Raw genomic sequence first — 25,086 nt, 5'->3', positions numbered from 1 at the left:
TTGTTTCATTTGTCAATGTATCAAGAGCTCATTACAAATCTTAATGTTTTGTGCAAAACTATTTAAATTGTTCAAGCGAAACACGAATATATATTATATATTATATAAAAACAGGATTCAATGAAGAATAAAAATTTAAGCCAGGAGTATATTTTAAGTATTGTAAAATATAAAAATGGAATGCTTAATAATATATTGTGTAAATATTTTAAGTATATGTTTTTTATAATCAAAATAACTTTGAGCTATAATCTTCATTTTGAAGAAATGTATTCTCTGTTTTTTTCACCACATTGTATATCTCCTATTGGTTGTTGCCTTTGTAGCACCTCTTTACAAGTTTATAAAAGGCAGAAAAAATTAAACATATAAGTAACATATAAGAAAAGGTTGTACTCATTCTAATCTTTTCCACAACTGCGATCAGTAGATCTATAAATGTATTACATATTTACCAGTACTATTCTGCGGGTAAATATATGTATATTTCCAATGTTGTTGTTGCTGAACGATATCCGTACAGCAGACACCATAGCTAATATTTTCTGACAATCATCCTAGCCAGTTTTTCTTGTCTTGTATTTCTCCTCGTTATCGTCTCATTGTATTATTTTCATGAATAAGTTTATAGATCTGCCAATTGGCTCAACTTTTGAACTTGTCTTAATTTACCAGTAATTTCCTTTCTCTTTATATAATTTGTCGTTTTCCAAAAGAATGCCAGATTGAACGTGTACGTGCTTTTTATTTTTGCAGGAGATCTGACCAAGGCAGGTTAAGATGATTACATTAAAGCACCTTGTGATTTTCACATATCTTATTACCATACAGGTATGAAATCTATATCATTTATTGGTTGCATTAATGAGGCTTTTTGTGACCTCATGCTGTAACTTGCTTTATCATAATTGTCTATATTTTTCTCATCTGCGCACATGATGGTGTTACTGCTGATTCTTTGATGAATGTGGGGTGGATTCACTATTCCCCATTAAATCCTGTGTAATCAATGTTTTATTACACTTAAAATGCTTATTGGTCTAATTTGTTTAATATTTTGAAGGTGAAAAGGCTTGTTGGGAGCATTATACTTTGGCCTACGCCAACTAGACCTAGGGAGGCAGATCCAGTGGGTGCCCTTCAGCAGGCAGGGCCTTTGCCACGACATAGGCGTCCTAGGGCAGAACTGATTTTGATGCATACATTCCACCTTACTGTTTCTCTTCTCGGAAAATTGCGCTGGGTGGACGGGCAGGGCAGATGGGTTGGGCAGAGAAGCTAGAGAAAGACAGAGGGAACCAGGTTAAAGGTTGTTGAAAGAAAATAGACAGTGATGTGTCATAAATGAGAAGGGAGTCAGGCAGGGAGGGGTCCCTATATAAGGAATCATAAATAGAATAAGGAGCAGATTGAGATCACCGATTGTAAAAAAAAGGATGTTTAAATAAATTGCGTAATGTTTGATAAGTCATAGATAATCTGAGTGGTTTATTTAGTAAGATGTGGGTTTGCGGTTGAGCTGAAACATCTTACTGACTTAATTATACAGTATATTATACAGGACCAGCCAAGTTGAGTTTCTCCAGCAAAAAGGGCTTTCTTGGCCTTCCATAGAGATTAGCGAAGAGATTCTTCACCTTAACGCACCTACAGATTCATTGTTTAATGAATAAGCCCCTTCATGGACATTGAATAAACAGAAAGAACATGGGCCACATGGAGGGGAAGGCTGGCTCTGGTGGGGGGTAAAACTAAGTGGCCCCATCAGCCACTTGCCCCTCCCCAGTAACTAACATATGCACTGGCACATATTTACACGCACACTCTAACATTTATACAAACGTACACACTCATGCTAACACACACATACTTATGCTAACACACACAGTCATGTTAGCACATACTTCCTCATCCATCTCCAGCTCCAATCCGCGATTCATTGTTAGTTTCAGCAAAATGAAATCCTAGTCAAAAAGACATTGTTGAGATTTGTGATTAGCAATAGTTAAATAGACGGTTAAAACATTTACAACCCTGACACCACAAGGAAGAAGGAGGGTATGAGATTGTTGCCTTGATACCAATACTAGACTTTGGACCTTGTAAATCTACAGTGTTGTCTTGTGTATTTAGTGTCGCTATGAGGCAAGTCCCATAAAATGCCCAGGGCACAGCCATACTAGTAATAAAAAGAAGGGTTGGGCTTTCTGGGCAGATATATTGAAAGGAAAGTCAAATGGAACAACAACTTCTCAACATTTTATGTAAATAATGTTTTATGTTGTGTAGAAATGGTGAACATCTACCGTTTCTCCCACATCAACCTTTAAGATCTGTAATTAGCGCAAAGATTAAATATGCTGGTTTCTGTCAGATAAAATGTAGATAGAAACCAATAACTCAAAAACAGATAAGAGCCTTATGGCCCTTTGATTCTGCCTGTTTTTTCTGTCTGCTGAGATACACTATATGGACAAAAGTATTGGGACACCTGACCTGACCATTAAACCAACAGACATTGAATTCCAAATACACAGACATTAATATGAAGTTGATCCCCCCTTGCACCTATAACAGCTTCCACTCTTCTGGGAAGGCTTTCTACCAGATTTTGGAGTGTTTATGTGTGAATTTATCCCCATTCATCCAGTAGAGCATTTGTAAGGTCAGGCACTGATGTTAGACAAGAAGGCCCGGCTTGCAACTTCCATCCCAGTTCCTTCCAAAGATGTTCGATGGGGTTGTGTAGACTTTTTTTACTAAGAGGTAAACCTACTGGCATTGTTTTTCTGCCAAATATCATTGATATCTGTGTTTAAACAGGTATCATTATCAGGCCAACACTGAACACACCTTACCATCGGGACACATCTTTGGCTTTCACCATACCGTGTTCTGAGCAAAGAGCCAAAAACAACATTCTAACTTCAAATGTAGAATCTTTATAATACACCAGCAGTTTGTCTCTAACATTTCAAATTTACAGCATGCCTATAGGTGCCTATATTACAGGAAAGTAAATGTATCATTGCCTTCTTTAAAATAGATATTTCTAGTTGTTATATCAAGGGAGCACTAACTTTATCTTCATGGGTTCGTGATCTCCATGCCATGCCTCCCTTATTGCCACATTACTTATTACTTAGGCAGCCTTTGTAAGGATGGGTCAATAGAAAGAAGGCAACTTTAGTCCAGGTTTGTGGAATCGTCTTTACAATTACTCCAAATAAAAGAACTAAAGCAAAAAAGTAGCTTTCACAATATTCTAAAACACTAAATAACTATCAGGATAACATTTTATTTTAAAATATATTCTAAGCCAGGGATGAACACATTTATATAGAAATGTGGGCCCAGTTGGAAGACAGCTTGATATATATACACGAATAGAGATAATATAAATTAGAACAAAAAGTAAGATCTAAAAAATACAAGCTCTAGCCAACTGGTACTACGGACCTGCTGCCCATTTTTAACATGTTTTATGTCAGGCGCTTGGGGATGTAAAGCCTTCACATCGGGATGAGGAAATGTCAAATCTTGATACCAAATTTGCGATCTTGTGCAGAATTTCAGACACAGGAGGACTTTCAAGAGAAGCCATTTTCCAGATTTTGTCCTGATATGGAAACTTTTATGAATATCTAAAAAATTATATTGTTGTTTGAGTGTTTCTTTACTTGTACTTGAATTATAATTTGTAAACCAATTTGCTGGCCTACCAGTCTGAAGAACACTTCTTCAGACTCTATCTGATGCTAATTGAGCCTCTCGAATTGTGCTAATCTTGAACGGCAGAGATGTTATTTATGCTTGAATATAGGCGACTCAAAGCGTACATTTTATCATTTTATCAATTAGATATTTTGCAACCACAGTTTGCATCCATACACCGCATGGTATCCAATGTTAGATGTCATTTGGTAATTCCTCTGCCAACTGGTGAATTGCTATGTCGATTCTGTGGGTTGAACTAAAAAATATTTGGACTGGTCCTGGTCCAGTTTATCTAGAATTCTCTAGGTGTGCATATAGCATATTTACCAAAAAGAGAATAAGCCAAATATAGAATTGCTCAGGAGAAATTAAAATAAAAGCTTTTTACAAGGTAAATGTGGTTTATCATTGTGCGGACTTATGTTAAATGGGATTGCTTTTGTCATAAACACCTTCTCGCTTTTCTATTTTATCCGATAAAAGACTTGTGTAATCTGTAGGAGAATGTAAAGTTTAGAAAAAAATATATATATTTATATATATATATATATATATACTTTTTTTTTAAGATCAGTAAGGTACACTAAAAAACTTAAGGGCTTTGAAGCAAATATTATTAAAGGGGAGCTCCCACAATTTTTATGACAGGTATCAGATTAAAAATAAAAACTTTTCAAAAATATTGTTATAAACCATTCTAGCAGAGAAAGTCACCCAAATATCACACTGACAACAATGGCAGCCTCCGGGTCTACTGTTAACTAAAGTTTATTGAACAAAATGAATAAAAACATGTTTTTGTCAATGCTAACCTATATTACTGTACATCATACTCTTGTTTCTTTAAAATCAGTGATCACAATAATCGACAAGTCTATTCCTTTAGAATTGCTTTTGGCTTTAAAAGTTCTCCTTAGTTAGTATTAGCAAGGCACTGCAAAGCTGCTTATGGTAAAGATATGAAAAGTCCCATGCGGAAATAATTTCTGTAAAAGAAAGATTATTGTGATCACTGATTTTAAAGAAACAAGAGTATGATGATGATATTAAATAACCCTTTAGGGTCACGTTACTCATAAGAGAGGCTACATCTAACCAAAGGTAATTGAGGTGTTCTACATTCATTTTTGTAATTTATTTTGCAATAGTAATGTAAGGGTAGACATTTCTGGTGGAACAAAGTCTCCCATTTTTATCCACGGACCATTTTGTAGGCTAGGGAATATCTATATGCATCTGAATTATTCAGTTGTATATATATACACGCTACTGTTCTAATGTTATGGAGTCTTTTAAAAATTGTTTTTGAAAGAATATTGGCAATTAAAATAACATGAAATGGATCAGAAATCCAGTGCAGACGTTAATCTTATAAATGACTACCGGAGCTGGAAATGTGTTATTTTATTTTTTAGTGAAATATCTTCATAGGCGTGCAGAGGCTCTTTATCACTCCCATCACTCTGGTGTTCCAATGGGACGTTGTGTTCGCTAATTCAAGTTTAAGTTTAAAAGGCTAAGTGAAGCTTAGAAAACCCTTTTGGAATTATGTCACAGCTAGAAATGTCCTTGTTTTCTTTAAAAATAGGTGACCCCAAACTTTTGAAAAGTAGTGTATACTGTATATAGTGTATATAACAGCGTTTCTCTGGCTTGAGAGCATCTCTAGTCACAGATTCTGTAACCACAAATCCAGCCATCCAATAAGTACCCTGAAAAATAGCTGTTTTATATCAAATGCTGTTGACTTTAAAAATAAAGAAGGTTTTAATATACCCAGTGAACCCTTTTATAACTCAAATGCTATTTTTCTGTATGTTCTTTTTGAAATGAATATGTTTATATATTTTCTCAGGGATTAGTACGAGCACAAATACAGACAAATGGAAATCTTATGGACATGAATTTTAAAGTTAAAGAGGGAAATCCTGCATCATTAATATACCAGGTAAGGTATAAAGTAAAAATGTCTGCAACATTGTTTTCATAAGGATTTTTTTGAACCTTGTATAAGCAACTTTCCGATATATTTTTGTAGGTTATATGTGGTAATGGTACTTTTTTTATATACGTTATTAACATATTTGCAATAAGTCCTGTCCATAACACAATTTAGCCTACATGAGCTAGGTTTAGGTATATAATTAGATAAATAATGCAACATATAGAAAATATAATTTATTATTTATTAATGCATAGAACATCTTTGTGACACACCAATTGTAAATATATTATTAAATCATCTGTGTTGGTGTATGCAGAAGGCCGAATACATTAGGAGGCTCTTTGGTTTTCAGAACCGGGTAAACGCACAAATACTTTCATTTAATGTGGTGTAGAAATTGGCTTTTCTTTCTGTTTATGCTACATATTAATTTGTGTAGTGTAAACAGGGTCTGGTAAGACTGTCCTCATGGATGCGCAGAAAGTGCTTCCATTGAATTCAGAGCACTAATGTGGTCGGTGCACTGAAGCTCCGGAGCTGCAGCTTTCAAAGGCAAATGCCCTTTTCATGTCATATCAAGAATTTATATTAAATTATTGGTTCTTACAAAGTACTTATAATATATATTCTTTGTTGATGCAGTTGCATGGTACACAAGAGTGACTTCCCACCATGTTGCCGACAATAGAGGTCTTAGGTGCGAACACGACCAGGTTCTCTCCCATATTAGTAAGCATGCGTACGCAGGATAGTTGTGCCGCACACAAAGCTCACCTAGGGAGATGCTCACCCCATTACTTACTGTGTTGGGACCATAATTATTCTGTAGCAGGATACGGCAGATGAACAAGAAAGCAGAGTAAGCAAAGGGTCATTGGAAGTAACCATGACAGCTTAACGAGCAAACAGTTGTTTGCAAGGAATGTTCATTTTCCACGCTATTAGTTTATCATAACACGTGTTTCTTTGCTAAAAGGCCAGCTTTTCAGAAATATTCAGAGTTCTTGCTGAATTCACTATTTTCCAAGCTACTTGCGGGTTAGAAATATCTACTGAAACAGATTAGGCACTGAGATTCTACAGTTATTAATTTGGACAGAAATGTTGTGTTTTTGCAATGACTTCAATGTAAGGAGGAAACTGGGCAAATTTTGAGAAGGTTAACAACAGGTTTACAACCAAGTTTCTTTCCCAGGAACAAATTTGCAGTTGAAAGAAGATCAGTCCCTAGCTGTAGATTATTGGATGGTTCGACATGCATCCAACCTTATTGAGACATATGTGACCAAGTAATGAACATAAGGACCAAAAACGTGTGGTTTCACTAGAGGTTTATTATAACTTTGGGGCACCTGGGCCACCATAGATAAAGAAAGTTCACTCTTGTCACTCCCAAGCATGCATATACATGAACAATGATTCATTTCAGAGCCAAAGAGCAATAACTTGCCATTACAGGCTTTTTTGCTATCTTCATTCCTATCAAAATATTAGTAAGCTGCCAGTTACACATGCAAAGGTTTTGTATGCTTGCTCAAGTCAAGCTCGGTTTTATTGGGTTTATAACCATTGGCTGTGTCAATAATACCGTTCTGTAGCACATGCGAACAATGCAAAGGGATACGTGGATCAACTACGTGTTTGTTCAGCTGCCTCTACCTTCTGGATTTATCGCCTGGCATATTATTTGCCACTTCACAATCAAAAATAAAGGAAAGTTATGTTAAATCAGACTGTGTAAAAAAAAAACCACATGTAATGTAGCAAAGCATTTATCCGCCATCCTTCAGGAGAAGAAATACTTTGTAAAACATTTTATCGCCGACCCTCTAAAATTAGGCTATGAACTTTTGTTCACACTTATCAGATATACCCATCTCTTGGTAGACGCCACATCTATGATGCCAAATACTTTAATAACAATTGTTATCTTGCAAAATCTGAATGTGCAATTGTGGCAATGTAAGTTGTGTTAAAAGAAACTCATTATATGTATTTTTATCAACAGTTTTTGAAAAGCAATCCCAATTCCCATAGCTTTGTACTTGAAGGCCAAACAGATGGGGCGATTGAAATTCAAAGTGAAGACGGCATGCTTCAGACCACAAAACCTCTTGATAGAGAAACAAAAGCGCTGTATCAACTAAAGGTAACTAACCAGCTAAGTAAATACATCATGCTAATATATTCATAATTTTCATAAAGTTCTAATCCACACCAAAGCTTTATGCCACCTAAAAACAAATGTACATGTAGTTCTATTATCCTCAACATGTCCGTAAGGCCTGTCCCGTCCAGATAGACATACCTGGGAACTATTAGAGTTTTTACCATAATATCAGACCCTCAGGGTCATAAAGCTTCTGGACTTCTTCATATTGTCGTCTGATTTCATTAAACGTTTTTATTCCAGCTGGTGATTTTCACATTGGCGTGTCACAATCAAAATACCTTTTTAAATATATGTGACTTAATTTAGAATTGTTTTGTATCTCCCAACAATTAATGATTTTATAGGGACATTAATAGAGCTGTTTTGTTGCCACTATTAGCGTCACGACAATAGAAACCTTGTGATGGAATATTAAAGAGTTGATATTGGGTTTTAGTTTCATGGTCATCTCCATTGATGAAGCAAGGAATCAGCGCAGACCCAACCACTACTACTTAAACGCACCTATCTGAAGCATAGATCTTGGGGACTTCATGACATACCTGAGAACCTTTAGCCTCCAGCTACCCGGAGTCCCTCTTGCAGGATGCGGTCAGGACTACCCACTGATGTCAGTTGGTGGTCCCACTGATGTCACTGGTGGTCCCACTGACATGGGTGGGCATTCCCGGTGATGTCGATAGGCTTTCCCGCTAAATGGGGTACAGCCTTATTTAAGGGGAAAATGGGGCAGGGAGTGGGGCATGTCAGAGCTCCACTCCTGCCCCCCCCCCCGGAGTCTTCCAATAAAAGTTGGAACCCTAAAGTTTTCTGTCTTTGCTATCTTATTTTCATAAAGCTCCCAAGTATGTTGATATAAATACCTTTCAACCTGAAAAGCCATTTAAATCTTATCAGACTGCATTTATGTAAAAACTAGAAAGCTATGATCTAGGGTACATCGGGGTCTATGTATGCCTCACTTCTTGGACACGGTGTAAGGGGTTATGCTTCAGAGATTCTATAGTAGTTTTAAACAGAAAAAATGTAGGTCACGGGATTAATGAAATATAAATAAAACTTTTATATGGCAAATGCACCAAGCTCCTCTATACGCCACACATGTACATGCGCAATAAATCTGTCTTCACCATTGTTGAAAATACCGAATAGCCAACAAAAAATCAGTGTGCCTAATGAATTTTTACCCTTTTGTTCCTTTTTTTTTAGATTAAAACAGTGAATAAAGAATACGCTCTTGTTGAAGGCCCTTTTTCTATTAATATAATTGTTGAAGATATAAATGACAACATACCAGTATTCAACCAATCCCGGTATGAGGGAAAAGTGAGGGAGAACTCAAGGCCAGGTAATACAAATGAAAGAAATCAGATATGATGTTAAAAAGAAATTCTATCAATTTTGTAACGTGGATCACGGCTGACTATCGCAGAATTGGCATGCAAACAGCTGGACATTATCACTGAGTGATTATACATTCATGCATTCTACTTCCATGTTGTACAGTGCTATGGTATACGTCTGTGTGTATATCTCAGTCCAAATTGGCATAACTGTATCTTGATTTCCTTGCTGTAGAGTTGAGGGCTTTGTGTCGCTCTTTGCTCTCAGTAAGCATCATTGACTAGATGTTCAGGATTCACTTGCATGAGCTAGAACAGTTCTTACCCTGCTATATGGCAACATTTCAGCTACAAATGGCCCTCGTCTGGCTCAAAAACAATGGCGAGAACAATGGTTTGATCTCCCCATATGGCACATAGCTAGAAACCTAGAAAGTCTGCTAGGGGACTTAATGGGCGACAGCAAATCAGATATCTATGGAATTAATTGCAAGAGCAGAGTCAGATTCGGAAGCTCAACCTGTGATATGCACTTATGCGTGGGTCCATAGGTGGAATTATTCATAATGATTCTTTTTTCCTTGGTGGACTGAACTTAGAAGTTGATTATGTTTCGTGCATGATTAGTTGCAAAGTGTTCTAGGCATGAAACACTAACATAAAATAATAACGTGCAAAATGTTAATCAAATAGAGTTTCTTGGTTGGACAGAATAAGAAACAGTGTTCATAGAAAATATAGTATTTTGCCTCATAATTCATAAAAATATGACGAATACATATATTGCTTTTTAAGGAAAATGCCATTATCTCATCCATGTGTCCATTCCAAACAGGAATGCCATTTGTCACAGTGTACGCCACAGATGCGGATGACCCTGAGACACCTAATGCACAGCTCCGCTACGAAATCATGCAGCAGATTCCAGACCCATACAAAGTCAGGCTCTTCCAGATTAATAACAAGACTGGGGCAATCTACATAACACTGAATGGTAGGTACAAAGCAATTAGATCCAAAGAGGCTTTTTTCCAGATTAACATTAGCCCAGCCAACAGCTGGGCTGCTTGCTTAGGCTGCAAAGGGAAGCATTTCATTGATAAAACATGCAGATTGTGAATAAAAACTTTGCTAATCCTCTTATCCTGTCTCAATGGGAGAAAAATCACATCCAGCACTGTTTCATTTAAAATAACACTCTGTTCAGAACCGCTGATGGATGTCTTATTCATTCAAGTATTCAGAAATGTATTGTTATAAAGAAAACCATACAAAAGAAATGGAACTGTTAACACGTATCTTCCATAATAAACTACTAATAAAAAAAAATATGTTATATGTAGTAATTATGTTATTTTGTGTTACCTATTACAACTGTTATAAAGCAGAGCCTTTAGAACTATAGTCCTGTGCAATAGAATCATTGAAACAAAGAATCTAGTCCGTCCATTTTTTCTGATGATCCTTAATCAGTCCTTGGTCTTGTCTTTTTGTAAGGATAGCTTTATGCCTATTTCACACGTTTAACTTCCCCTACTGTATTGGCCTCCACCACTTCCGATGTGAGATTGGTCCATCTATTTGTCACAGTTATGGAGAACATCTGAATTAATGCTATCCATCACAACATAACATGTTACTGACACATGACAAAGCCACAATTCAGCCCATTTCTCAATTTAAAACATGTTTTCCCACCAAACATTTCTTGTAGAAATTGAGGTTTTTATAAAGCTCTAAAACATTGCGTGGTCCACGAATAAATCATATTCTAAGTATAAATATGCATGTTCTCAACATAGAAGCTAGGAATGTTTGAACAGAAGCACATTCTTATAAGGTGCTCATAAACGCAAGCCTGAACAATACAGATAAATGCACGCTGAGACACGCTAATGGATGCAGTACACCTATACGACCTGGTCAATATAACGAGTTACGTATAGAAAGTTATTCTGGTGCAATGTGTATGAAGGTGGTCTTATCACTCAACTTTCTGATGATAAGACCATTGCAATGGTTGCTATGTTGAAACAGCCATTTTCCACAATCTGCATCAGAATCGCTTTTTATCCACAATCCCAAATGAGTTCATAGCATAAAGTTAATTATAAATTTTTTTACCATTCCTTTTTTAAGTGACTGTTCCTTTACCCATATGATTATTATGGCTTAATTGCAATAACAAACCTTTTCATCCAAATATACAGCGTCTTATAAAGTATCTTCTCAACCTCAATGGCTTTTTTGGGATTTTCAAAACAATTTAATAAGCATGAGAGTTGATACCATTTATTTGGCCAACACAGGAAAAGATTACAAGTCATATAAGCTCCGGATCTGAGCCAAATTCGACTTAAGATCCCACCTTGTCTTAGGCTAATAAGGCTACATCTTCATCCTTAATAAATAATAGCAATATATAATATAATAATATATATATAATAAATAGTCTTCAATATATTGCTGCCATTCATTCAAAAGCACACTAATAAGTAGTTATTTCACATTTCCAATGGTTTACTCTTTGCAATGCTTCTTTTGGGTTGCATTAAATGAATTGGATGTTTGTGTAAATGGAAAAGATTAAGGTCAGTGGAGGATAATCGTATTTTGTTGTTCGACCAATAATAATAATGTTTATGTGTGTCAACATGAACATTTTAAATCCATTCTTCACGTCTTTCATAGTGGCTTTGTATGTCATTCAAAAGTGAGTAAGCAAAATTATGTGTGGGTTTTAAAATGCATTAGTATATGAATATATAATTAAGGTCAATCTACCAAATAATTGGGGAAAAGGGGTTTGTTTGCCAAGGTTGGAGTTTGCAAAATATCAATAAATAATATATATTTCTAAAGTGGTTCTCCTTCCATCATCTTAACCCAATAATATCAAAACCTACTTTCTGTCCCCCCCATGAAAAAGAACAGGGTAAACAGGAAGGTATAGATCAAACTTTTTTTTTACTTCATTTAAATTATCCATTAGGATAATACATCCCAATGTTTATGCTCTTTGCTCACTCACTGGTTATACACAGGTGATAATATCAAGACCGTCAATAAGGAACAAGCATTTAGGTTCCTACAAGGTAAATTCATGTATTTTTTAAAAAAATTTTTTGCAGGTAGCCAGCTCTTGGATTCGGAAGCCCACAATTCATATGAGCTGCTCATTGCTGTATCCGATTCAGCAGAGAGGCCATTTAGTGCTAACACAAAAGTGTTTGTCACCGTTTTGGAGAACATCTGGCTGAAACCCAAACCTGTTACTATTGTAGAAAATTCCACAGAGCCGCACCCCATCAAAATCACACAGGTATTCTGCCAGACCTGGGCTTCAAATCTATTTGTGTTTTATATGCAATTAAAATGACTTTTCAGTCACCTTTGTATATTATCTGCAGACGTTTTAAATTGTGTGTTTATATAACAACAAAAACTCTGAAATAATCTTTTGCAATTATGGCATGTGTGCTATGCATACTGGGAAACTTTAAGGTGATCTTTGGATCTCTTAAATATCAACCAATCAACAGGTCATTACAAAAAGGAGCTTTGCACCTTGCAATTTAGTGAGATGACAAGAAATTGCATAAAATGTGCCAGCTATGCATTTGATAGGGAAGAGAATAATGTCAGAGATACTGTATATATATCTATATAAATTCGAATAACGTAAAATATAACTGAAAAAGATAATAACACGGTTTCTCTATAAATACACGACTAGTGGAATCCTCAACTTCCCTTCTTCCTTGAGGCCGTACGCATCACAAAACTCACTCGATTCTTTCATGCACATAATCACTCAGACACAAAATGCAGATAATAATGGCCATTAAATACATAAAATAAGAGGACCTTGCCAGCACATATATCAAAATTAATTCTATGAAAGAAACACTACTACACAGTTCTCCACTACACTCTACACTGACGTTCTCCAATGAACGTTTTTCCAATCGTACCACTAAGCGAGGGAAGCTCCATGTTCTCCCATCCACCAATGGGTATTAAGACTGCCTCTACCCATGAGAGGACACAGCCCCAAACTCCAAACCATAAGCTTGGGCTTTCACAACCTCTACAACTCCAGCCGTCAATTCTGGCCGTGTTTTGTCACCGTGAGAGGCCTGTGATCTAGCATTTGGCTGTAGTAGTGTTTCTCTCAAGCAATACACCGTGTAGAAATGGTGGAAAGTCTCCTTTCTGCAACTGCTAAACCGATCTTCTTCCCATTTTCTGGCAAGGTCCTACCGCTGTCGTGACATAAAATATAAACATTATTGCCCAAACTTTTAGGTAGATGAAATGTTACATACAGGTTTGGAAAACAATATAAAGTCAGTAAAACTCAACTAGTCCAATAAATTACTTAGGATTGACCCAGATGATGGCAGCTGCCCCCCACATTATTTTTCCAGCCATTGCCACTCATGCCCAGATGGGGAAGGATAAGAAATTACTTTATGATACCAAAGACAATCTCATCAGACCCCAGGGGAATCCCTAATAATTTAAATTCCTAACATGCTGGTTTAGCACATATAACAAATGCATTTCAGAACAATATAAAATGCCTTCTACTAATTCCTATCTATAAAAAAGGACAATAGTATTAAAAAAAGGGAGGGCAGGAGGGTGTTACAACCTGCTCTGGTCAATGACACAGTTACGTTACCTCTGACATCATAATGTCTGCGGTTCCACCTACATTGTTCATAATTACTTAACCCTACGCTTTACTTTTCTAAGGATTGTTACAGCTGCTTACATCATATAACCATAGTCTGAATGGCCCGGGTACAGGTTATCTGGATCGCTAGTCACGTTGCCCTTATATCTTGCTTATAGCTTCAGGGCTTTCTTTGAAAATGTACAAAAACCTTATGTCCTACACTTGATAAAAGTACTGTACAGATCCACCCGGTGTATTCAATTAGTCACCACTAGCCGTTTACAATATAACACAGCGATGTAAGAGCACTGTTATGGTATTTGAGAGTACAGTTTGTTATATGAGCCACGCAATGGAAATTTAGAACAGATGTTATGTGTTCCAAAGCCAAAACTGAATGGAAAACTGACTATTTAATGCATTTTCAGAAGTACAGTAGTTTAGTAATTTTTGTTAGTGGGGGGGGGGGAATCAAAAATGTTGCAGGGAGATTTTGAAGAGAAGCACAAGTTTCTCTTATTTTACATTAACCAGCCTATATGTAGGATTCTTTCCCATACATCGAATTTCTGTTAAGAAATGTACAAATACATTAAAGAAACGTTGCAAATAATTACAGATACTATATGCGGATATAGTAATGTGAGTCTTACTATTTTTATTCATGTAGTAAAAGTCAACTATTGTGAATTTATACGTTATGTAATAAATTAACATACAGTAGCTCAATTTTCTAATCAAGTTAAGCTTCATTCTGAGCCTTCTTTGGTATGTTAATCTATGTAAGTTAATTATTCTATTCCTTCATTCCTTTCTGTAAAGTAATTACACCCATAAATCTGAATATTTTTTTCTCTTTATTATTACTTTCTTCTACTTTAGGTCAGGTGGAATGATGATGGAGCCATATTTGAACTACATCAAAGAGAAAAGTATCTAAAGTTCCCATTTTCTATTGATAAAAATGGAGATATTTATGTGACTGAACCACTGGACAGAGAGGAACGGCCTCAGGTAGGAAGTCATAGTCTTCAAAACTGCATATTAAATGTGAGATCTTCATGAATTTCATTTAAAATGAGAGCCCCACCATGACGTGTTTATGCCAGCTTCATGTGTGCAACATCTTAATCTACCCCGCTGTACACAAAATCTTTATTACAAGCTTCGCATACAGATTGGAATTGCACTCTATTGGACTTCGTTGCTTTTAGAAGCCAAATCTTGAACAATGTTCCAAAGGTGAGAACAGCATTTTAGTTGAATTAAAATTAGTAGAATTTTGGGAATTTGGGAATTAGCATGCCTGGGAACTCTCTGGCTCTGGCTACCAGGAGCCCCCTTGCGGGATGCTGGTAGGAGATCCCGGTGGGTCCCACTGACGTCAGTGACAAATCTTCCCTAATTTAAGTTCCTCATCCCTAGCTACTCGGGAATCAGCATGAATCAAATTGCTAATATTTTTAAAGACACGATTAAGGGGTAACAACTGGCTGTCTGAGCATTGCAGGATCAGTAAAAAGTACCTATGCCCAGAAAAAAATGCTTAAAATATTTACGGTAATGTTGTATTTTCCATGTTTTAATGCTACCTTTTATTATTTGTTTCAGTATATTTTCTATGCCATAGCAAAAAATCAGAATGGAGTTCCTTTGGCACGACCTGTAGAGGTTGAAGTAAATGTTGATGATATTAATGACAACCCACCAGTATGCCCAGCAGCTTGGACAATTTTTGAAGTTCAGGAAAATGAAGAAGTTGGTAAGATATATGGGTGATTGTGTCATTGTTTTAATACGTCACAGTTGCCCATGGACACAGCATACATTTTATGAATGAGCAGTCATATGAGCTGACTGTAAATCCCTTTTAACCTGGGTTGCTCATAAAAATACAGAACAGGAACCATTCTTAGCAGTCTTTAGTCCCAGGCTTACCTCCGGGAGAGATAACATTTACAATAAGCTAGTGGTATGATTATAATTTGCACATACCTGAAGTTGTTACCATCAGATATCATTGTTAGTGCCAGCTTCCCAGAGACCATTTTTGCACCAAGAAGCCGTGGGACGCCCCAAAATCTGGGGGTCTTTACTGCAGAGGCCTTACTCCATATAGCAACCAAGGCTACTGCATAGGGCCCATAGCGAAATAAAGGGTCACAATGGGCTATTTCAGAACTGGATAGTGTTTGAAAAAATTGGACTTTATTGGACTTCATTGCCTTTAGAAGCCAAATCTTGAACAATGTTCCAAAGATGACAACAGCATCTTAGTTGAATTAAAATGAGTAGAATTTTGGGAAACCGAATTAACATATATGATTGATTTTATTCTTTTAGGAGCTTTTATTGGAACATTGAAAGCCACTGATATGGATCAAGATCAAAATTCGCTCTTACATTACAGCCTTCTGTCCCAAAATCCCACAAAACCACAAGACAAAATGTTTTTTGTCTCTGAGTACTCTGGAGACTTCCAGTTGCTGACGTCTGCACTGAGTATTCAAGATGTTGATCTGTACTTGTTGACCGTGGAAGTGTCTGATGAAGGGTCACCTGGTTAGTGTTCCCATTTAACTATTTTAAAAACAAAAGGCTGTTAGTGTTTTTGTTTTTTATCTTCAAAATTTTATGTCTCAATTTTTTCCCCTGCGTAAGTAGAAATCTTTCGCCACTGGAAGGAAAATTGTTCCTTTATTAAATATAGTGATCATCACCAGTCAGTGGGGTAACATAGTATACCAGAAACAGACAAAAGCTGTCACTCCAGTGCTTTTTGATATCTGAATTTTGAGAAGTTGACTGTTCCTCTATTATAAATGATGACTCTAAAACAACAACAGATATTTCAGAGGAGAATTTAATCTACGTTCACATATATATAGTACATATAATTCTATTTTCAGTGTCTTGTTTCATTTCTGTGTAGTATACATTCCAAGTGAAATAAATAACCTGCGTTGCCATTAGGGTTCCTTCCCAAAAATGATGGCTGGTCACACTTTATAGTTCCTCAGGCTGGTAATTATATTTTGGTAAAAGCATTTGTAGCTTTCCTCCGAGGATCTACTGTTTTCAAGACATTTTAAATTAAAGTCTGTGATTCCAGGGAGGGATTGGGTAAAGGTTATTATCAAACTATCACATTTAATTATTCATTATTGTTACTTTTTTTTAGCTTACAAAACAACATGTGAAGTGCAGGTTAAAGTAATTGATGTCAATGACCAGATCCCCATATTTGAAACTTCCGATGTAAGTATAATGTAAATGTGTTTTCATTTGAATGATTTTATTAGAAATCTGCTACCGAAATAAATGTAAATTAACAACAGCCTTGGCAAAAACGGTGTTAACATTACAAGAAACCAACTGAATAATAATAACCATCCTCAAAAGTAGACTTATGCATTCATACTCGGGAGAACATGAAAACCAACATGAATGTTGCGTTTTTGGTTGTTCAAACCGCATACTGTATAAATGAATATGGCAGAATTTAAAAGGTCTATAAGAACGACCCTCTTGGAGTTCTCCAGGTTTAACCCCTTCACTACTGAAAATGTACCAGGTAACAAGGGTACTAAGGTACTAATGTGTGTGTTTTGTATGAACTATAAGTATGGAAAAAGTTAAAAACAATATTTTTGTGCCCAAATCCCAGCATATCAGTTTGGGAACAGTGATGCATGTCATTTATATTTAACCCTGTAACTACCAAAATAAATGGAAATACCAGAAATATGAAGTGTTTCAGACTAACACATAAATACATTTTGTTTGTTTGTTTTTTAATTTGCACTGTTTATGTATAGTTTTTATAGGTGTAAATGTGAAAAAAAGGCTTTTTAAATGATGGTTTATCTATATAATTATTATTTCAAAAGAAAGCCCTACTTGTCCTGAAAAATTTATAAATAATTTGTGTGGGTGGACTAAATGTTTTTGGAAAACATTGAAATATAACCTTTGTCCTAAAGTGGTTAAAGACACCCAATCCAAAGTAATGAACTTCAACTGAAAAACTAATTGTAATTGTGTCTTCACTGTATATGTTCTTTCTTTCTCCTTAGTATGGCAATGTAACCATCGCTGAAGATACACCATTACAGACAGTGGCATATATTATTCAGGCCACCGACGCTGATCAGCCAAACACTGGGAGTTCTGAAATAATTTACGATATTATAGAGGGAGACCTAGACAAAATGTTTTCAATTGATACCAATAAAACAACAAACAAGGGATACGTCAAGATTGTGAAGGTGGGAAATTTCTAGCAAAATTGCAAAAAAGGTTTTCTAATGATCAATTAGCCTTTCAAACGTAACTTGGATTAACGAACACAACGTGCCATTGGAACACAGCGATAAAGGGCCTCTGTATGCCAATGAAGATATTCCACTTAAAGTCAGCCATTTCTAGCAATATGTTGTAAATGACAATAGTCATTTACAACAATAACAACATCTGCGCTTTATTTCTAATCCATTTCATTACTTTAATGGACAAAATGTGCTTTTCCTTTAAATGGCAGGATGTGTGTGTGTATATAGATATATATATATATATATATATATATATATATATATATATATATATATATATATATATATATATATGTTTTTGCCCTTGCTTGTTTTTTTTTTTAAGTTTTTAAAATGTTTTTTTACAGCCCCTGGATTTTGAGAAATTTCAAACTCATGCCCTTGTGATTCAAGCAAGGAACCCTGAGCCTTTCTTCGGAGGAGTTAGCCTCAATGAGAGTTCCATCACTCGGCTACAAGTTATTGTCACCGATGTTGATGAAAAGCCGTATTTTGAGCACAGCACATACCAAAAACAAGTGTCTGAGGATATTCCTATAGGAACAAAATTGATTACAATAGTGGCCAAAGATCCTGAAGGTGATGACATAATGTAAGTCATGCATAGTTACTAAATTTCTTGTTGACTGTAATTTACTTTTGTTCCTTTAAAGAAAGATATACGTGAGAAAGAAAAGTGTGCTCCTTGTGTTTATTAATCCATCTTGGATAGTTTGATACTAGTGTGATTGCGGAGTAAAATTACATGTTCTTTCAACCTGGGCAACAAGCAAAAAAGAAATACATATTATTTAGTGAACATGTTGTTTACACATATAATTTTTAGCTAATTCATACCTTCTACTTTTAAGTATTTAGAAGAGACAGTCGCTCTTTCCCACTTTTCTAAAAGCTCCAAATGTTTTGTGTGGTGCAGAAAGAGTACAGAATTGTAACGCTATGCTTGCGTAAATGCTATGCTTTACATTGGTGTAAGAGGCCCATGACATTAAATGAAACGTAAATTGTATCCACTGCTCTGCTCCAGTTATGCTCTGAAGGGTGACTCAAGGAAATGGCTTTGGATAAATGAATCTTCCGGAGAAATCTACAGTGATGCTATACTGGATCGTGAAACCGCACAACACTATGAAGTGGAAGTAGCAGCCAGTGAGAAAAGTAAGGAACTCTTTTTAGAAATTATTATAAATGATTTATATTATGGATAAAAAAAGCAGGCGAAACATAAATATCTAGTATTCCTTCATAGCAAATTAAGCTATATTCCATTCTAGAGAGTAAAGTTCAGGAGCCACTGATCTTTAGGAAGGGAAAGTGATGTTAGGCTTCCCCCTGCTTAAGTTTGCCACATTCACTCTGTTCCAATTTCTACCTTCAAAGAGATGAGAGGGTCCCCAATCCAAAATACGTGGAAACTTTCCAGGTAAGGTCATGGCTGAGCCACATGTATATACTTTTGAACTCTAAAGAGCCAATTATAAGGCCTCATTTGGTTGGGGAGACGAGTTTGGCCTGGCCTTCTGTCAGCTTCCTCCAGTTTCTGACTGCTCCCTTACAATGAATGGCCAGCTAACCCCCTTTCCGTTTCCATTAAGAAGCCTGGACATGAGAACTCCAAGGTAAAACCCCGAGAACTTCACAGGTATACACATAGACCATACAACTGGTAGGGTTTTAGTACTTTCCAGAGAGTCGGGTTCTTGCTGTTGCTGGTCTGCCCGGACATCCAGGCAGAGAGCAGCAGCAGTTTTACGAATGTGGCGATGCACTGGCATTTTTTAAACTAAGACGTACCAAGTACTTCATTGGTCCTCAAGGGACATTCTCTGATGACGTACCTGGTTTTATACCTTTTTCTAAATTGGTTCAATAACAGGTTCAATTTTCTTTTGGCTTTTAGTACTACTATATCCACTTTTCTTATTATCAAACATAAGACAGAGTAATGCTGTACATTTGATACAAACTATCTGTTTCCTAATCCTACTAAGAATATTGATAAATAAATGGAAACAATGTCCATGCAGTGCATGTTTTTCCATTATTTTAAGGCAAGACACTTAAACAACAAAAGTTTCCATGTCATCTGATCTCAATTCCCATTATCAGAGTTTAATTAACTAATTCTTCTTCATGTTGGAAAGTACTGTGGAAAAAAATGTTCTGCTGTAATTTTAGCTTCTCCTTACAGTTAACTTATCTTTTTATACAAAAAAAATAAAGCATTCTCTCTTGAAAACATAAGTCTACTCAGATTTTCTGTGTACTTGCAAACTGGACAAACTCCAGATTTTCTAAGAAAAACTTACCCAGTGATTTTCTAAAACCTCTTTAGAGTCTTACAATATATGGAGCCATTTCTCTGCTGATGCTTGGAACTTTAACTGAAAGTATAACATTTCTAAAAAAACGAAATTACATTTAAAGCAAAAGTCTTAAATGCAACATGCACCATGTGACAAGCAGACTGAGCAGGAGACAATCCAGAATATTTGTTGTTATCACTGATCAGGTTTTGACCCAGAGTCTCCAAATGAAACGCTGCTTCCCCCGGGTGTCTAGATGACATTCTTCTTTTTAAGGGCATCCAGTTCCATCCCTGTCCTGCCTACGTAAAATTGTCTGAGGCTAGTCCCATCTCTATGAACAGCTAGCCTGACCTCATGCAAGGTTAGCCACAACTCCTCATAAAACCACTCCCCGGAAGAGGGAGAGCTCAGAAAGTTCTCAGGTGTGGTCAGAAGTCCGTTTAGTAGCAATTGAGTGAATAGATTAAATGAGCAAAATGCTGTAAAAATCTGTGTTTGTGTTTCACAGGAAAGTAGACTCCATACTCAGTAACTAAATGAAGTGTCAAGCTGCCAAGGCCAACAAATTATTAGCATAATGGACACTGCAGTCATCATATGCATATGATAGCTGAATAATCCTTCATATGAATTTGCCCCTTTGCCTGTCCCAGCTATATTAATTGCATGCAATATACTAACCATCCAGCACTGGCTCTGCAACCACTGGGGACGATGGTCTGTTCAGATCTTTCTGCCCATGGGTATAAAGCACTCCTTTTGATTTCAATGGGAGCACTTTCCTGCCATTGATTGACTTCTTTAAGCAGCCAATCAGTGACAAGAATTGTGCTTTTTTCTTTTTTGTTGCAGAGTTTTCTTCATTAGTGGGAGCCATCAGGGACAGTATCGAGTATTTATACTTCCATACAAAGCATTGGTTAGAGCTTATTTAGGAAATGCTGTTCAGTCCTTACCAACAGCTCATAAGTACAGAGAAGAGTCATAAAACATGTTAGGTGAACGGAGGATGTTCTTCAGGACCTACAGAATGACAAGAGCACATACCCTTTAATGTGTCAGTTGTTAGAACAGGTGGAATAATGGACAGACCAGATTAGAAATACCTTTCCAAATCCCATTTCTTTGTGTTTCTGCCTTTGGGAACAGCTTCGACCAGCTGCCATTTTTACCCTCCGTCTCTAACATGAATGTTACTGTAGTTCACTTTGTACTTTATTTCCCCCTTCCTGAACTCATTCTGTTTTCCTTTGCTTTATCGTGTTACAAATACTATGGTAGTTTTAAAAACCAAAATTTTTTGGGGAAAAATGTGCAGCTATACAGTAATTGCTTTATATATAATATAAGCTATATATATATTGTTTTCAGTATAAAATAATTAACGATGAATCTGTGTTGTGTCAATCAAAAACACACACTTTCTTGAACATTCTTCATGTTTAATCAGATTTTTATGTGCTCATTTTACAGAAAATAAATACATGACCTCATCTGTGTATTTACGCTTATATTTGGATGATGTTAATGATAACGCACCAACATTGGCATCCAGTTATAAAGGGCCTATATTCTGTTACCCGCTTAAGAGTCCAGAATCTATAATTATTGAGGGGACTGATGCTGATACCGAGCCAAAAGCACGGAGACTGCGATTTTCACCTGGGCATGAAAATGTAACAAAGGACTGGGAAGTAGCATATCTTAATGGTAAGTACATTTGAACTTCAATAGTTTAAAGGGGAGCTGACACCTTTTTTTTTTTTTCTTTAAAAAAAAATCTTTTTTATTGGTTATTATAAAGGATAACTGACACCTTCTTATATATTAAAACTATCACATTATCATGATTTTTTTTTAATATTATATTTTTTCTGTTCTAGTTTTTGTATAATGTTTTAATCTAGACAGCTATTCATTAGCCATTCTCAAGTAGTCTAGCTCTATTTTCTTAGCACAATCCTCTAGACAAACACCCAGATATCTTATCATACTGCCTTATGGTAACTAATAGAATGGCTCACTGTCAATCACCAAGCAGGGCAGTCAAATGGAAAGTTACCAAACATATGACATGATTGACAACAATGGCAGCCGTCAGATCTGCAGGTAAAAGAAGTTTATTGGAATAAAATGAAATGGAACCAATCTTTCTTCAGTGATAAACGACATTACCATGTACAATACTGTTTTTAAGGCTGAAAGAAAATTATTATTATTCCATGGGACTTTCCTTTAAACAAGGGTCAGGCTGGTAACTTTTAGGCCATTAGACAATTGTGTCCAATACGGTAATAGAGTTTTGCCCCATAAAAGAAAACAGATTGCCACCTAGATTATTGTATTCAGTACTACAGATCCCAATAAGGTTATGGTGAAGAAGGTCTGCTACAGCCATGCTTTGGTTCGCAGAATAAACATTATCTGGAAGGGTTTCAATATGTGTAGCCCTGGGAAAGAAAAGAAATATATAAAGAGAGGTGTGACACATTCAGTCTAAAATTCAGTCTAGTCTAAAAAAATGTATTTTTAAAGCACAAATCCGTTTTGCATGGAGCCCAAAGCTTTTTACTGTTAAAATGCATGGAATGCAGACTTCACACTCTTAAGTTACAAAGGGATTTATGCCAATGGGAGGGCAATAGAAGGTAAATTCAAAATGACTTAAAACAAATACTCAAATATAACGGACCAGGAAGTTTTTTTAATCTCTTCCAATTCTCTCATTTACTAAATCCTCTCTTTTTTTATTGGGGGGGCGTTCGGCATGGTAACTAAAGCTAATTTTCTGGGCCATCTATATGCAACAGCGTTTCATGATGATACCTTGCCTTAAATTATATTCTACTGTATATGATGGACACTGATAAGGTCTGCTGCTGTAACATTTACATTGGTAACTTAAATATGTTATTTATGATTGCCTTTGTCCATTTGTTTTTTTTTTTCAGGTTCTCATGCTCGTCTTACAATGAAGCATACGCAGTTCAATACTGGTATTTTGCGTGTTCCTATAAAAATCAGAGATAATGGAAGGCCTCCTAGTGAAGCAATTTCCGATGTTTCCTGTAAGTCAAATAATTGTATCCATTTTGTATTCCAACACTTAGAAATTTAAAGACAGACAGAATGCAGCACAATGTCATACAGCAGGCCTGTCACACTGGTGGCCCACAGCAGAGTGCAGTCCACCATCAATCTTTCTACCAGGGGCATTCTGGCCCAGTTAACAAGGGACCGGTCCATATTTTTCCAACAGGCTAGGAAGTTATGTGTGTTAGGGTGAATGTGTAAGTTATTTGTGTTAGTGTCAGTGTGAGAGTGTGTGTGCTAGTGCATATGTTAGCTACCGGGTGGTGGAGGTGGTAAAGATCCCCCCGGGCCAGAAGGAACAGCCCTTCCCTGCCTTCTACATACAAATTACACCCCACCTGCCTTAGCCAAGATTCTACCTATCTACAAGTTAATGTTCAGGGGAAAAGGTGGTGCCGTATATATTGTTCTATTAATTCAACAATTTGGGGTATTTTTTAGAATTTCACTCTTAATCATTAATTCTCTATATGGGCTTTATATTATCTGTAAATTGCTTTCTATCCCTTGGTTTAATAAGGTGTGTTAATGTTTACAGTGACAATCTGTACCTGCTCTGCCCCAGAGGTCTGTGAATCACCCCCAGCAGGAGACTCATGGAAGCCATCTATCGGAATGGCTCTTGGAATTTTATTTGGAGTACTGGCAGTTATTGGTAAGTTCTTTACCGAATTTTACTATATTCAAGAACATAATGTATTTGTGAATAAGCTTTGTGTTATCTAGACAACAGGTTGTTGTTACATACTGTTTTGTTACTGATGGGTAAGGCGGTCTATTGAGAAAAAGCAGAGTATATGTTATTTTCCATTCAAGCCAAGATTGCATGTTGTACAGATTACATCAACATGTCCAACTAAACAAGACTGTCAGACTTTATGGCCTACTCGAGTGACAGACTTGTTTGAGAAACTCTTCTAAAAGGCCAGCTGAACTGAAAGTACCAACAACTACCTTCACAGGCATAACGTACTAAATAGTTACTTTACAGAACTCTTCAGGAGTCTTGTGATGTCCATTCTGACTCCCTATGTAGCCCAAAGGACAATTGGAATTTTAGTGAATAACCCCCTCTGACATGATTTTAAACACACTTTCTTGTACTGCTGCAGGCATAGACACTTATTGTTGCCATCACACATTCTTCTTTTCTGGACATTAGAACTCTTGTAACTTCCCTTTTAAAACACTGTAGACACGATTCTGTATATCCTAATTCATGTAAGCCGTGTGTGATGCTGGTACTTCATTTTGGGATGTGTTTGTATCTTAATGCAAACTCATCACAAGATGGAGGGTCTTTATCACAGATTGATTATTAACACAAAAATATATGTCTGTATTTACTCTGTTTTTTTCTTAATTCTTCTTTGAACAGGTGTGATTGTTGCAGCTGTATTTATCTCAATATCATCCAAAAAGAAGAAACAAAAGAAGGCTAGTGGCAAGGATGCAACACTTCCATCAGAAACTGCAAATCTGAGCTCTTAA

General features: G+C 36.3%; 1 protein-coding gene across 1 annotated transcript; it reads left to right on the top strand.

Moving 5' to 3' along the window:
• Positions 1–780: 780 nt before the first annotated feature.
• Positions 781–25,086, top strand: LOC149305549 (cadherin-17-like). Its single transcript, XM_089477569.1, is given in 17 exon segments — positions 781–831; positions 5,573–5,665; positions 7,671–7,811; positions 9,045–9,183; positions 10,014–10,172; positions 12,310–12,500; positions 14,745–14,876; positions 15,474–15,624; positions 16,206–16,430; positions 17,044–17,120; positions 17,939–18,130; positions 18,541–18,785; positions 19,221–19,351; positions 21,976–22,212; positions 23,454–23,570; positions 24,134–24,250; positions 24,974–25,086. Coding segments are annotated over 17 exon segments (2,511 nt in total).

Source organism: Sceloporus occidentalis, unplaced genomic scaffold, assembly GCF_023333645.1.
Source record: "Sceloporus occidentalis isolate IW3139 unplaced genomic scaffold, rSceOcc1.0.p SCAF_11, whole genome shotgun sequence".
NCBI classification, from domain to species: Eukaryota; Metazoa; Chordata; class Lepidosauria; order Squamata; family Phrynosomatidae; genus Sceloporus; species Sceloporus occidentalis.
The sequence above is the reverse complement of the archived record's forward strand: the minus strand, read 5'-3'. Positions and strand labels throughout refer to the sequence as shown.